At 32.6% G+C, this 15,063-nt stretch overlaps 1 protein-coding gene, 1 long non-coding RNA gene and 1 pseudogene across 2 annotated transcripts; 2 read left to right on the top strand and 1 right to left on the bottom strand.

Annotated features, from left to right (window-relative positions):
- The first annotated feature begins 346 nt into the window (after positions 1-346).
- On the top strand, positions 347-1,202 carry LOC147290790 (uncharacterized). The gene is made up of 3 exons (XR_015121550.1): positions 347-677; positions 772-832; positions 959-1,202. It is a non-coding gene; the product is annotated as an uncharacterized LOC147290790 (long non-coding RNA).
- Positions 1,203-2,006: 804 nt separating this feature from the next.
- LOC147290789 (methylsterol monooxygenase 1-1-like) lies at positions 2,007-7,455 on the top strand (annotated as a pseudogene).
- A 2,607-nt stretch (positions 7,456-10,062) lies between these two features.
- On the bottom strand, positions 10,063-13,799 carry LOC147290788 (methylsterol monooxygenase 1-1-like). Its single transcript, XM_086238017.1, has 4 exons — positions 13,470-13,799; positions 11,836-12,158; positions 10,487-10,634; positions 10,063-10,107 (listed from the first exon to the last, which is right to left on the bottom strand). Exons 1-4 carry the CDS (start codon positions 13,797-13,799, stop codon positions 10,063-10,065), a joined length of 846 nt encoding a protein of 281 aa, XP_086094143.1.
- Between the last annotated feature and the right edge of the window lie 1,264 nt (positions 13,800-15,063).

The following is a 15,063-nucleotide window of genomic DNA, read 5'->3' as shown; positions in this document are numbered from 1 at the left end:
AGCAAAATGGCTAGATCTGCATCAGCAAAAGCTTGCCGCCTGAGAAGAGATCGTCATCGGCGGTGAGGACTCGCGTCTTCTTTGTCCTGGGTTCTAATCTGTTTTTTATTTCAGATTGTTTTGCTGTGGGTTGGCTGTGGCTGGGCTGGCCTCTTTCTCAGCAGGGAAGAAGAGGGAGAAAGAGAGAGGTGAGAGAAGAGAGGAAATGGACAGAGAGGGAAGGAGAGAGAATGGGAGGCCGTCGATGGTGGGGTCGGGGTGGGTCGGGTATAGTTTATGGACTATTGCTATAATTAACTCTTATTTGTAATACAAATATTTTGAGATATTGGTGAAAACTAAATACTTAGTCCCAAAGCTGCAGCTTGTGAAGGAAAACTTTTAAAAAACATCTCTTTATCGTTTTCCAACAAAGAAGACGATACATCAGACATGGGTGAGCTTTTTGAGGGGATTGGGAAAGGTTGCCCAAGATTGATGAGCATTTATATTGATTCAAGTAGGATCAGCTATCAGTCCGTGGGTAAACTTGTAGAAGCTGTTTGTGCATCAGATAAATTTGAAACGTCAAGTATGATGCATTCTTCTTTTCTTTTCTTTTGTTCTCATTTGAATAGAGTAGCTATTAATGAAGACTGTTTATCATTTATCCAGCCGCGACAAGAGTATAACTACAGGTAATTATCTATGGACTTTCTAATTGTTTGCAAGTAATCATCAGTTTTACATATATTTTAGGCAGTGATTCTAATTTAATTGTTATGAATGCAGTTGTTAAATTTAGATTGCCCTAGTATGTTGGAGCTTGACATATCTGGCTGTCTAAACTTGAGTAATTTCCTGACTTATTTTTTTTTTTAAATTGTCAAGGTTTTAGTATTTAATATTTCTCCATGACTATTGGTTGACTTGATACATCTTAATATTGATTTTTGTTGTGTTTTTTTTTTTATTGTAGGTCGCCCCTACTATGAAAAATTGAAGATAGGGAAGAATACGGATTGTGATCTTGTTGCAGACAAAGTTCAACAATGTCATAGTATTCGTTGTCCACTTTTGCTTCTTGATTTCTTTTTCCACCTCCTCTGCCTATCACCAATGACATATTAGAACTATAGTGCTTACAATTGTAGGATTAGGCATCATATATGGTTTCAACTCCTGCTGAAGAAATACCAATCAAAGCCATAGGTGGGTATTCAAATAAATGGGAATCGTAGGACCACGATTCGAACCATTTATTTTTTAAATTTTTATTAAAAAATTATTTTTATAAAAATTAGGTAAATTAAAAATTATTTATCTATAAAGATTAAATAATAAATAAAAAAACACTTGAAATGTTGACAATTTAATCTTATATGTTAAATAATTTTTAATTTACTTAATTTTTTGTAAAGATAATCTCTTAATAAAAACTTAAAAAATAGACTCTGAATCACTGAAAAATATGGAGTGTCCCCGTTGAAAACTTATGTCTAAATTTGTGTCAAAAATATGACGTCATCAATTCTTCTCTAAAAGTTAAACACTGTAATTCTATAGACACAGGTTTATCATGATCTTTTACATAGTGTGATCTGCAATTGATATTTCATCGCACAACTTGTTGACTGAACGACCGGTTCAGATTAATTGGTGGTCCCCATGATCGTACAAGTTAGAAACAAAGCAAAATCAGGTCGCTTCATGAGAATGGTATGAAATTAAAAGAAGGTGAGCTGGTAGGCAATTCAGTATAGACAATGCCAACTTAGCCACCTGGTTGAGTATATAATAAAGTATTAGTGATCTGACCTGTTCAAAGTATTCAAAGTTTCAAACCAAGCCCATTAGCCACCCGGCCCAAAAGCACACTCCAGACAAAGTAAAGCATCTCTACTTTTCTAACGACTCTCCTTATATAAGCCATTGCTAGATGATTGAACCAAAACAACAAAAATACCAACAGAAAACTCACACACACACACCTTATCAACAGTTTTTGAAAGGAAAGAAGAGAAAAAATGCAGTCACCTTGCCTGAAAGAGGCCTCAGAAGTATGCCTTAGTGGCTGTGCCACTCCCCCTTGTGCAAGTTGTCAGGGCCTCACGATAATGCAATCGTTTTTTGCTTCTTTGAAGACCAAGCAACCAATTTTGAACCAAGAAAAAAAGATACCCTGAAGTATTTTTTAGATCATCTTTCTTCTTTCACATATTGAAGCCCATACTTGCAGAAGTCAATTGAAACTTAGGAAAAATGATCAATTTGGGTGTTTTTTCAATAGATTTTCATAGTTTCATTTTTTTAATTAGGTCTCTATAGTTAAGTTTGATTTTATAATTCCTGGTAAAAAAAAAAGTCTTGACTTATAAATTTATAATTAAGGACATTTAAAGAATCTATCAATTAGTTAAGTTTCTTTGCTACATTCCACTCAAAATTTTCATTGAAACTTGTATATTTACAATGGACGGCGTCCTTTATGTTGCCTAGAGAGAAGAAAAAACAGAACATACATTAGAACATTTTTCATTTTTTCTTTTAGCAAAAAAGGTATCTTTAGAAGTAACGTGAGCCACCAAAATTCTCTCTCCACAGTCAACATTCAACAACCTACATTCCAGCCTGATAAATTATCCTTGTGCTTCCTTCCATTAAGATGAGATGCCATGTCAAAATCACTCTTGCAGCTTACCTTACAAATTTTTCACCATAGAGGGTTTAGGCCTAGGGGATCATTCTTCCGTACAACTTCTTGCACCTTCTCCTTATGCTTCCTTCCTTTGAGATGATCGAGATGCCATGTTAATCTCACCAGTGAAGCGAAAATTACAAACATTGCACCTCCAAGGGCTATTCTTCATCCTTGGAACTTCATTTGGGTTCTGTTGTTGGCCTTGCACCTTTCCCATAACAATGTTCCTTTTTAGTCCATTGCTGGATACACCCTCTGCTGGCTCCACTTTAGACTTATCAGAATTTTTTGTAATTGAACCTGGAATACTGTTTTTCTGACCTTGCACCTTCTCCTGTATAATAACTTTCACTTTTGATCCACTGCTCGATGTACTCTTTCCTGGTTCCTCATTGCGTTGATCAAATTTTTTCGCTGTTGAATCTGGGGCAATTTTGGGCACAAATACGGGGTTCTTTGCTTTCAGTGCCTCATATGCTTTGTTCAAGAAACAACTTTTGTGTTTGTTTTGCTACCCACCCATAGAGGGTGGAGTCCCCTAGCTACTAACCTGAGAGCTTAGGGCGTGCTTAGAGTGACCTCACTGTTATGGTGGTGAACAGACAAAGATCACCCCGTTCACCTGACTTAATGTTCCTAATCCAACTGGATTTAATCGATACACCGCTATGTTGTGTAACTAATCTAATATGTAAGAGTATTGTTGGACGATATATTTATCTGGATGGTATAGTATTAATATCATTCACCTATATTATGACACATGTATTAATTATACCACATAACTATGTATCGATTACACTGAAAACTATATAACTAATCATTTTAATGTTCTGCTTAATTACAACCACATATACTAATCTCGACTTTTTTTTTTAATTTAAGAAGTGCTTTTATCTTGTTAAACCAAATGTAACCTTAATCTTGTTGGGTGTATTGTAGTGGATAAAGATTTGGACAGGTTTGCCATTACCCTCCTTGTCTGAAGTGTTTTTGCAAATAGTGATGTATTTTGTTATAGAGGATTTTTCAAGTTATTGGGTCCATCGGATGCTCCACTTTAATTGGGCTACGAGAATCGGATCCACCATGAATATAGTGCTCCAATTGGGCTTGCAGCACCATATGCCTATTGGGCCGAGATTTTGATCTTAGGCATTCCGTCATTTCCAGGACCAGCATTGGTTCCTGGCCACATCATCACATATTGGATGTGGTTCATTTTGCGGCAAATGGAGGCCATCGAAACTCACAGCGGGTGAGTGCGTGCACTACCCATCGTCTTTCAGGTGATAATAATAATTTATTTTTTAACTTTGTTTTTTGAATTGCCATTTAGTTGAAAATTAAACTAGAGTAATCCAAAATATACTATACCACTATTTTTTAATAGGTAAAATTCAATGTGATACAAATAGTTTAATTTTTACAACTAACTTTACATGCTAAAATGATGTATATTATATGATTATTTCTTTTTGATTTGGAGTTGACCAAGGAGTGAAATTTCGAAAATTTCAGCAAAATTTTGTCGAAATTTTCGTTTTGTTAAGATTTCAAAATTTGAACACATAACCAACAAAAATTCGTTAAGATTTTGTCAATTTCGCCGAAATTTCCATATTTTTGTCAAAATTCACGAAATTTCGGCGAAATTTTCGACAGAGACATTTGGTGGTGAAATTTGGCCGGAGACACAAAGTCAACAGTAGAGGCAGCTCGGCCTGGGTTTGGGATTTCAGATCCTGGTCTGTTTTTTGGGTTTTTAGTCATAAGGGAAGATGAAGGAGGAGGAAGGGAGAGTTTCTGGGGTGGTTTCATGGCTATCCATGGCCGGACAAAGAAGAAACCGAGAGAGAGCAGAAAGAGAAGATAGAGTTGTAGAGTTGTACTGAACTTCTGCGTGAAGAAGAAAGGAAAATGAAAAAAAAAATAAAAAAGAAAGGAAATGAAAGGTGTACAGGTGAGCGGGGAGAATAAGTAAGGAGAGAGAGAGAGGTTTAGCATAAAATATTTATGTATGGAATTTGAGACTTCAGCTCATATATCTTTTTTTTTTTTTGGTACAATCGTTCAATTCTATTCCTATCCTAATGCTTTCATTTATATAATGAACATAGGCTATTATTATGAAGAAATTGCTTTTAAAATGCCAGTTATTAAGTAGTTTGATACCACCTTTCCCTTTTTTTTTTTTCAGGCTTGCCACTCGCAAAAAAAAAAAAAATATATATATATATATAAATAAATATATAAGCAAAATAAAAACATGGTAATGGTTTAAACCATCATTGAACAAAAAAAAAAAACAATTGGAGAAGTCAACAATCGTTAAAGAACTTTATAAAAAATTCAAAATATTGCAGCAAATTAAGATGAGGAAATCAATCAATCATTAAGGAAATAAAGTAAAAACACCTATATTAAAAAACAAAAACCAAATAGAAATTATGCTATGAATCTGTCTTCCACAGAAGAATAAATCCGAGAATTATTTTGGAGATGTAACGATTCATATATCAAATTACCTATGAATAGAGATTTGTAATATATTAATCAGTACAAAAAATGTTGTATTTAGTATTTTATTAATTTTCTTAATTAATATAAGCCTACTGTTATAAAACGAATTGAACCACTACAAATAACTTGTAATTTTTTTTATTTTTTTACATTTTGTCATGTACTTTGTTTTCTAATAAAATATACTGACATGATTAGATAAGAACCAAATCACAAATTAATTATGAACAAAAGTAAAGTATGATGATTTATTCTTGTATGGAATACAGATAGAGTATGGTCCATATTGTATGGACAAATTATACAAATTATAATTTAGAGTTTGGGCAAATTATACAAATTATAGAATATGGACAAATTATGTATGTCTTTGCAAATTATACAATTAGTCTATGAACAATTAAACATCATTTGTTATTAATTATGTTTGTTTTTGCAAATTATACAAATTATAGAGTATGAACAAATTATACAAATTATGCAAATTATACCCTCTTAATATTAATGTAATACAAATTATACAAATTCTTCAATTAGTCCATTAACAATTAAATAATTATACAATTGAGGTATTTGTTCAATAAAATTTATGTAATTATTAATTAGTGAAGCATTTTTTTAACAGTATTTGTCTCTAGCGCGCATTATATTCATCACATATCACATGAAACCTACCATATAATTTGGTTTCTTCAATGGTTTTTATCAATGAAGGAGATAATATGTTAAATAAATATATGATAAAGTTTCATTCAAAATTTCCGTATTTTGATAGTAATTTTCATCGTTTTCGTCTAATTTTTGTTGAAATTTAAAAATCTTCGAAATTTCCATCAAAATTTTCTCGAAACCCGAAATTTTATTCCTTGGAGTTGACTCATGCATAAATGACTAAATGTACCTAATTTCATTTAAATGAAAAATTATAGAAACATTCCCAAACAACAAAGATTATTGAATACACCTAACAATTCCAATAAAAATTAAGTGAAGATAATTTTTACGTGATAAATTCAATGATTATTAATACAATCTGACACTATATGTAGGTTAAACCGGTTTAAAAATTACAATGAGTCAAAATAAACAGTACTTAAATTGATATTCTTGGCAGTTGACATCTACCAGACTCCTAGATTTATACTTGTCCAAATCTTGGCTTGAAGTCTTTGTAACCCCCAGCCTCTCCTACTATATAAGGCTAAGATAGCCTAATAGGCTGACTTAATAACTGTTTGAAGATATTTTGATGACCACAAGCATATATTGAATACTAACTATGTAGAGCAAATTATAATTCACACCCCTCATGTTTGGGGTGTTTCACAATTTGCATTTTATGATTTCAATTTTTTTAATTTAGTACCTAACGTTTTGATTTACCTACAATTCACTAGTACCATATTTTTTATTGTCTAATTATATATTAATTGATGACTCGACAATTGCAAATCCCACATTTTTGTCAACCTGTAAGGCCGAATGACCTCTATGTATGTATACCATACATGTACAACTTCCCTTGGAGCCTCACAAAATACATCCCATTTTATGGAGGTGCAGAGTACTATGACTTCCGTCATTTTGTTGGAGAACAATGCCAAAGCAACTTTGCATCAGTCTTCACCTATTGCGATTGCATCTATGGAACAGACAAGGTTATTAATTCCATTTCTAGCTTTTAGTTATGTCTAATTATATATATGAAAAACTTTACAAACGAGATCTTGCACTATGGGATGTGAAAGAGCTAGCATTTAATTAATGCCTATGCTCCAGCATTCGAACGTTTTCTCACATCCCGTAATGCAAGATCCTGAATGAAGATGATTGTACGTACACACACATATAGAGGAATGAATCTTTTAAGATAGTTTAGTATCTTATATTGTTATAATGTCAATATTAATTACCTGTTTAATAGTACAAATTGACAATCTAACAACATATAATCTGAACATAAAACACATATGATAATTGTACATGAAATATATATATTTTTTTTATTGAAAGTAATGCATCATTTGTTTAAATTTTCTTCTTCAGGGGTACCGGTATCAGAAACAAGTCCTTGAGAAGGTAAGTCTCTAGAACCATTGTGCATGACAAGTAATAATTCATGGATTCACCACACTCCCTAAATGTATAACTTGCTTCCTAATCAGTTGAAGGCGAAGCTGAGACATGAGGATGATGGCAAACAAGAAGAGGAGACATATCACATTCTTACCCATAATCTCAAATCTGAGTGATGGACTTGTGGGAATGCATCGACATTAATTATGGATGCAGTGACTTGTCTAATAAATGAATTAATTAATTCTGATTGTAAGAGAATTGAAATATTGGTGCTATTTAGTTATGAAACTTTTGCATATCGTTAAGTACAAGTACAAGCCTACAATAATGAAGAGAAATTTATAACATTATAGTCAAGTACCTAAACAATCATGTCCCTTAAAAGAAAAGCAACTGTAGCTTAGGTATTGATTTTGCAAAGTATATAGGGGAAGGGGAGGAAATGTAAATTTGGAGCTTAATGTAAACGCACTTTTTTGTATATGAGGAGACTCAACAAAAGCTCGATCAATCAACGACAAGACAAGACGTTTGATAATTCGGCAAAGTTTATGTTTAATACCATTATCAGTTATCAATGTCAACAATACCATTTCTTAAATTTAATTATGGACGCAGTGACTTGTCTAATAAATGAATGAATTAATTATGATTGTAAGAGAATTGAAATATTGGTGCTATTTAGTTATGGAGCTTTTGCATATCATTAAGTACAAGTACAAGCCTACAATAATGAAGAGAAATTTATAACATTATAGTCAAGTACCTAAACAATCATGTCCCTTTAAATAAAAGCAACTGTAGCTTAGGTATTGATTTTGCGAAGTATATAGGGGAAAGGGAGGAAATGTAAATTTGAAGCTTAATGTAAATGCACTTTTTTCAGTTTTTGTATATGAGGAGACTCAACAAAAGCTCGATCAACCAACGACAAGTGTATGTTTAATACTCTGCAAATACCGATTCTAACTACTAATTCTAAACACTAATGCTTTCAGCAAGTATTAAACACTAATGCTTTTAGTGTTTAGAATTGGTAGTTAGAATCTGTATTTGCAGAGTATTAAACATAAACTTGTCGTTGGTTGATCGAGCTTTTGTTGAGTCTTCTCATATACAAAAAAGTACGTTTACATTATACCACCTGAAAAATATAGCAAAAAGTTAGAAATTGCCTAAAATAGATGTAAAACTGATGATAATTACTTGAAAACAGTTAGAAAAGTCCATAGATAATTACTTGTAGTTATACTCTTGTTGTCGCTGAATAAATGATAAACAGGTTTAATTAATAGCTACTCTATACAAATGAGAACAAAAGAAAAAAAAAAAGCATAAGAAGAAAAGAAGAATGCAACATACCTTGACTTTTCAAATTTATCTGATCCACGAACAGTTTCTACAAGTTTATTCACGTACTAATCGGTGTTCCTACTTGAATCAATATAAATACTCATCAATCTCGGGCAACCTTTCCTCATCCCCTCAAAAAGTTCACCCATGTCTGATGTATCGTCTTCTTTGTTGTAAAATGATAAAGAGATCTCTTTTAAAAGCTTGCCTTCAAAAGGTGCAGCTTGAGGATAAGTATTCAGTTTTCACCAATATCTCAAAATATTTTGGAGCTTAATGTAAACGCACTTTTTTGTATATGAGGAGACTCAACAAAAGCTCGATCAACCAACGACAAGTTTATGTTTAATACTCTGCAAATACCGATTCTAACTACCAATTCTAAACACTAAAAGCATTAGTGTTTAATACTCACTGAAAGCATTAGTGTTTAGAATTGGTAGTTAGAATCGGTATTTGCAGAGTATTAAACATAAACTTATCGTTGGTTGATCGAGCTTTTGTCGAGTCTCCTCATATACAAAAACTGAAAAAAGTGCATTTACATTAAGCTCCAAATTTACATTTCCTCCCCTTCCCCTATATACTTCGCAAAATCAATACCTAAGCTACAGTTGCTTTTATTTTAAGGGACATGAGATATTGTTTAGGTACTTGACTATAATGTTATAAATTTCTTTTCATTATTGTAGGCTTGTACTTGTACTTAACGATATGCAAAAGTTTCATAACTAAATAGCACCAATATTTCAATTCTCTTACAATCAAAATTAATTCATTCATTTATTAGACAAGTCATTGCATCCATAATTAAATTCAAGAAATGGTATTATTGACATTCATAACTGATAATGGTATTAAACTTAAACTTTGCCGAATTATCAAACGTCTTGTCTTGTCGTTGGTTGATCGAGCTTTTGTTGAGTCTCCTCATATACAAAAAAGTGTGTTTACATTAAGCTCCAAATTTACATTTCCTCCCCTTCCCCTATATAGTTCGCAAAATCAATACCTAAGCTACAGTTGTTTTTCTTTTAAGGGACATGATTATTTAGGTACTTGACTATAATGTTATAAATTTCTCTTCATTATTGTAGGCTTGTACTTGTACTTAACGATTTGCAAAAGCTCCATAACTAAATAGCACCAATATTTCAATTCTCTTACAATCATAATTAATTCATTTATTAGACTAGCTCCTGCTTTGGGGATCCAAACAAGTCGTTGCGTCCATAATTAATGTTGATGCATTCCCACAAGTCCATCACTCAGATTTGAGATTATGGGTAGGAATGTGATATGTCTCCTCTTCTTGTTTGCCATCATCCTTATGTCACAGCTTCGTCTTCAACTGATTAGGAAGTAAGTAATACATTTTAGGGAGTGTGGTGAATCCATGAATTATTACTTTGTCATGCACAGTGGTTCTAGAGACTTACCTTCTCAAAGACTTGTTTTTGATACCGGTACCCCTGAAGAAGAAGATTTATACAAATGATGCATTAGTTTCAATTAAAAATATATATATATTTCATGTACAATTATCATATGTGTTTTATCTTCAGATTATATGTTGTTAGATTGTCAATTTGTACTATTAAACAGGTAATATTGACAGTATAATAATATAAGATACTAAACTATCTTAAAAGATTCATTCCTCTATATGTGTGTGTATGTACAATCATCTTCATTTAGGATCTCACATCACGGGGTGTGAGAAAACGTTCAAATGCTGGAGCATAGACGTTAATTAAATGCTAGCTCTTTCACATCCCATAGTGCAAGATCTCGTTTTTAAAGTTTTTCATTATATAATTAGACATAACTAAAAGCTAGAAATGGAATAACCTTGTCTGTTCCATAGATGTAATCACAATAGGTGAAGACTGATGCAAAGTTGCTTTGGCTTTGTTCTCCAACAAAGTGATGGAAGTCATGGTACTCTGCACCTCCATAAAATGGGATATATTTTGTGGGGCTCCAAGGGAAGTTGTACCTGTACGGTATACATACATACGTTCATACTTATGTATTGTAATATGAATAGAGGAAGATTCAAACTTAACACTTCTTCTAACAAAGCAAAATTTAATATAATTAAACTAATAAATACAACTTACACCCCTCATATTTGGAGGGTTTTACAACTTGCACCCTATAGTTTCAATTTTTTCAATTTAATACCTAACGTTTTGATTTACTTACATTCACTACCTTGTAAGGCCAAACGATCTCTCAGACTGCCCTATAAGTGTTTTAGCAATTTGATATGGATTTTTGGTTTTTGAACGACCTCCCAAAATCCATATCAAACTTGATGTACTGAAAATGCATATGCATAAAGGTCGTTCGACTTTACAGGTTAGCAAAAATGTGGGATCTGCAACTGTCAAGTCATCAATTAATATATAATTAGACAGTAAAAAGTATGGCACTAGTGAATTGTAGGTAAATCAAAACATTAGGTACTAAATTAAAAAAATTAAAATCATAGGGTGCAAGTTGTGAAACACCTCAAACATGAGGGGTATAAATTGTAATTTGCTCTAAATAGTAATTAGTATTCAATGTATGCTTGTGGTCATCAAAATATCTTCAAACAGTTATTAAGTCAGCCTATTAGGCTATCTTAGCCTTATATAGTAGGAGAGGCTAGGGTTTGCAAAGTCTTCAAGCCAAGATTTGGACAAGTATAAATCTAGTAGTCTGGTAGATGTCAACTGCCAAGAATTTCAATTTAAGTACTGTTTATTTTGACTCATTGTAATTTTAAACCGGTTTAACCTACATATAGCATAAGATTCTATTAATAATCATGTTGAATTTATCACATAAAAATTATCTTCACTTAATTTTTATTAGAATTGTCAGGTGTATACTATAATCTTTGTTGTTCATGAATGTTTCCATAATTTTTCATTGAAACGAAATTAGGTACATTTAGTCATTTATGCATGAGTCAACTCTAAATAAAAAAGAAATAATCAAATAATGTACATCATTTCATCACGTAAAGTTACTTGTAAAAATAAAACTATTTGTATCACGTTGAATTTTACCTATTAAAAAAACAGTGGTATAGTATATTTTTGGATTACTCTAGTTTAATCTTCAACTAAATGGCAATTCAAAAAACAAAGTTAAAAAAGAAATTATTATTATCACCCTGAAAGACAATGATTAGTTCACACACTCACCCGCTATGAGTTTCGATGGCCTCCATTTGCCGCAAAATGAACCACAACCAATACGTGATGATGTGGCCAGGAACCAATGCTGGTCCGAGAAATGATGGAATGCCCAGGATCAAAATCTCGGCCCAATGAGCATATGGTGCTGCAAGCCCAATTGGAGCACTATATTCATGGTGGACCCGGTGGATATTCTCGTAGGCCCATTTAAAGTGGAGCATCCGATGGACCCAATAACTTGAAAAATCCTCTATAACAAAATACACCACTATTTGCAAAAACACTCCGAACAAGGATGGTAATGGTAAACCTGTCCGAATCTTTATCCACTACAATACACCCAACAAGATAGAGGTCAAATTTGGTTTAACAAGATAAAAGCACTTTTTAATAATAAAAAAAGTCGAGATTAGTAGCGTGTGGTTGTAATTAAACAGGATATTAAAGTGATTAGTTGTATGGTTTTTAGTGTAACTGATACACTGTCATAATATGGGTGGATGATATTAATACTATATCATACACATATAAACACGTTGTCCAATAACACCTTTACACGTTGTCCAATAATACCCTTACACATTGTCCAATAATACCCTTACACGTTGGATTGGTTACACACCGTGGTGGTGTATCGGTTATACCCAATTATTTTTCAGTTGGATGAGGAATGTTAAGTCAGGTGGACGAGGTGATCTGTGTCTGTTCACCACCATAATATATGGTGAGGTCACTCTAAGCACACCCTAAGCTCTCGGGTTAGTAGCACACTTCACCCTCTATGGGTGGGTAGCAAAACAAAAACAAAAGTTGTTTCTTGAACAAAGTTTAAGTGCATCACAATTAACAAGCTAATAAGTCATTGATTTTAATTATATAAGAAAATTGAAACTAAAAAAAATTACAAATGTGAATAAGTTGTTTTAACTAAAAAAAAACTGACAATTTACCGTACGTAACCTTATAGAGTTATTTAGATTTTTTATTTATTTTACTTTTGCTATGAACAATTATTTAGATTTTGATATCACACACATTTCTAATAGGTGAGTCTCATGTATAAGAGTGACAATTTGTGTTAGGGTACTATTTGTATTGTGTTATTTTGTGTTCCTATCAAATACTAATCAATTTTAAATCAGTCTGTTTATTTAATTATATCAAATGACTTGATACTAATCCAACCTAATTATTAGTTGTATCACATTTTGGATAAGCCACATATATTGTAACTAAGAACTTAAAATAAGCGCCTTCTTACTTATAAATCAAGCATATCACTCATACGTTATAAAGTAAAGATCAAAGTGATCTTGATAGTATCATTCATTCGTCAGAATTGGGTTGTTTGTATTTAACATTTTTTGTTGTTGATGCTCTTATTTAACACTAATTCTCCATGTTTATTTGTTAACGGGTCAAATTTATAGAAGTTTGTAACCCTATTTCGCTGACTTTGTGATGAAATTCTAATCGTATTATATATCTTGTCAAGTTGTCATGCTAGAAAGGTCATTATGACACCTCAAACGCAATCCATACTTGAAATAAAACAAAATTGAAAATTCCAAAGCCCAAGTGCAATTTTGGGCAGATTTATCATTTCTCTGAATTCTTAAACCTTAAAGCTGCTTACTTACCTGGATGGTGGGGTATGAAATGAGTGTCAAAGGACCAACAACAAGAACAAAGCTGCGCATGACATCCTTATAGCACCTGAACATGTTAGAGAAAGAGTCCTTGAATTTTGGTTGAATTTTGTACCTGTCCATGTTCTTGAACCATCCCAGTCCTATGAAGACGTATGGTAGAGGAGCCAAGGTGTAGAACAACATGAGGAACACAATGTTATGGTAGTGAAGTATGTAATCTGGTTTTTGGGCTGAGTATTTGAACCATAGCTTCTCTGCAACACTTAGGGCTCTGCCAAGTGCTTGCTCTGCTTCTTCAAGGTTCTGATAAGCCAGCATTTTTTCTTTTTGTTGTAAACTTTGTGTTTAGTGTATATGTGCATATATATATATATATATGTGTGTGTGTGAATGATTTCGTTTAAAAAATTCAGGAATTGTGCAAAGAACAGTGAGGCTGAACAATATCTGTTCAGTAATCCTGAACTGTCTAGCCATTATTACGGGACAATACTTAAACCGTGTGCCAGAGGTACGTTCAGAACTGCCCTGAAATTCTCTGCCCCCAAAAAATGAAAAGGAACTAGGAGAAACACTTCTATATATAGAGGATGGGTTCTCCATTTAATGTGTTTATTTTTCTCATTACGTGATAAGTATATAAGACATTTTCATAGAAGTTTTTCACTTAGATAACACTTGTATCCGAATTTTATTCTTTCAGAGATCTACAATTCGTTTTTAATATAATGATTATATGACATACAATCTTATCAACGGAAGAAAATTATACATTATTAGTGAAAAAGTACAAAAAAAATTGTATACTATACAGTAATTGTATGACAGAATTTTTTTTTTTGGATTTGGCATTCAATTTCCTAATCAATTCTAACTTCACTTATTTAATTAATTTTACCACATGACTTTATACTAATTCATCTATTTATTTTTGCTACCCACTTATTGTGGATGCTCGATGGGTTAGGGTGTGCTTAGTGTGATTTTATTGAAGTGAATAAACAAGTTAGTTCTGCACACCTTAGACTTTAATCATCAATAAATTACTTTAATGTCCTATTTTACTACACGAAAGTTATGCTCATTCGAGAGAATCATACACTAGTGGAGGTGGTTCATGAAAAATGCTACAAGGATCACACTCTCGGGTCATGTTAACTGACAACATGATCTAATGCTTAATGTGTTTTTAGTATATCAATTATTATGATTATGACTCTCTGATTAAAATCCGAGTGTGGCCTAATCACCAAAAGAATCGAAATACCTTGGGAGAAGAAGACTTCTATTTTGCTGATACAATTGCCAAAATTTTCCCAGCAGAAGCTAGCAAGAGAAAAGATATTTTGATACTTGCTTGAATATTCTAATCAACTATCATTCTACCACGTGGCCGGGCAGAAACAAAATCTTTTTTATTTGGGGTTTTTAAGTGTGAGGAGGGCAGAGTGAAACTGCACCGCAGAGACAAAATCTTTTGGTATTACTCCAGCCCCATGCCCTGTACATTGACAAGTTGTATAGGTTGCTTCAATCAAGTAGATAAGATATATTATTGGGGGAAAAAAAAAAAAAAAAAGTC

Source organism: Dryas octopetala, chromosome 3 (assembly GCF_963921425.1).
Source record: "Dryas octopetala chromosome 3, drDryOcto1.1, whole genome shotgun sequence".
NCBI classification, from domain to species: domain Eukaryota; kingdom Viridiplantae; phylum Streptophyta; class Magnoliopsida; order Rosales; family Rosaceae; genus Dryas; species Dryas octopetala.
Note: the sequence above shows the minus strand (reverse complement) of the source record. Positions and strands in the feature narration are given on the sequence as shown.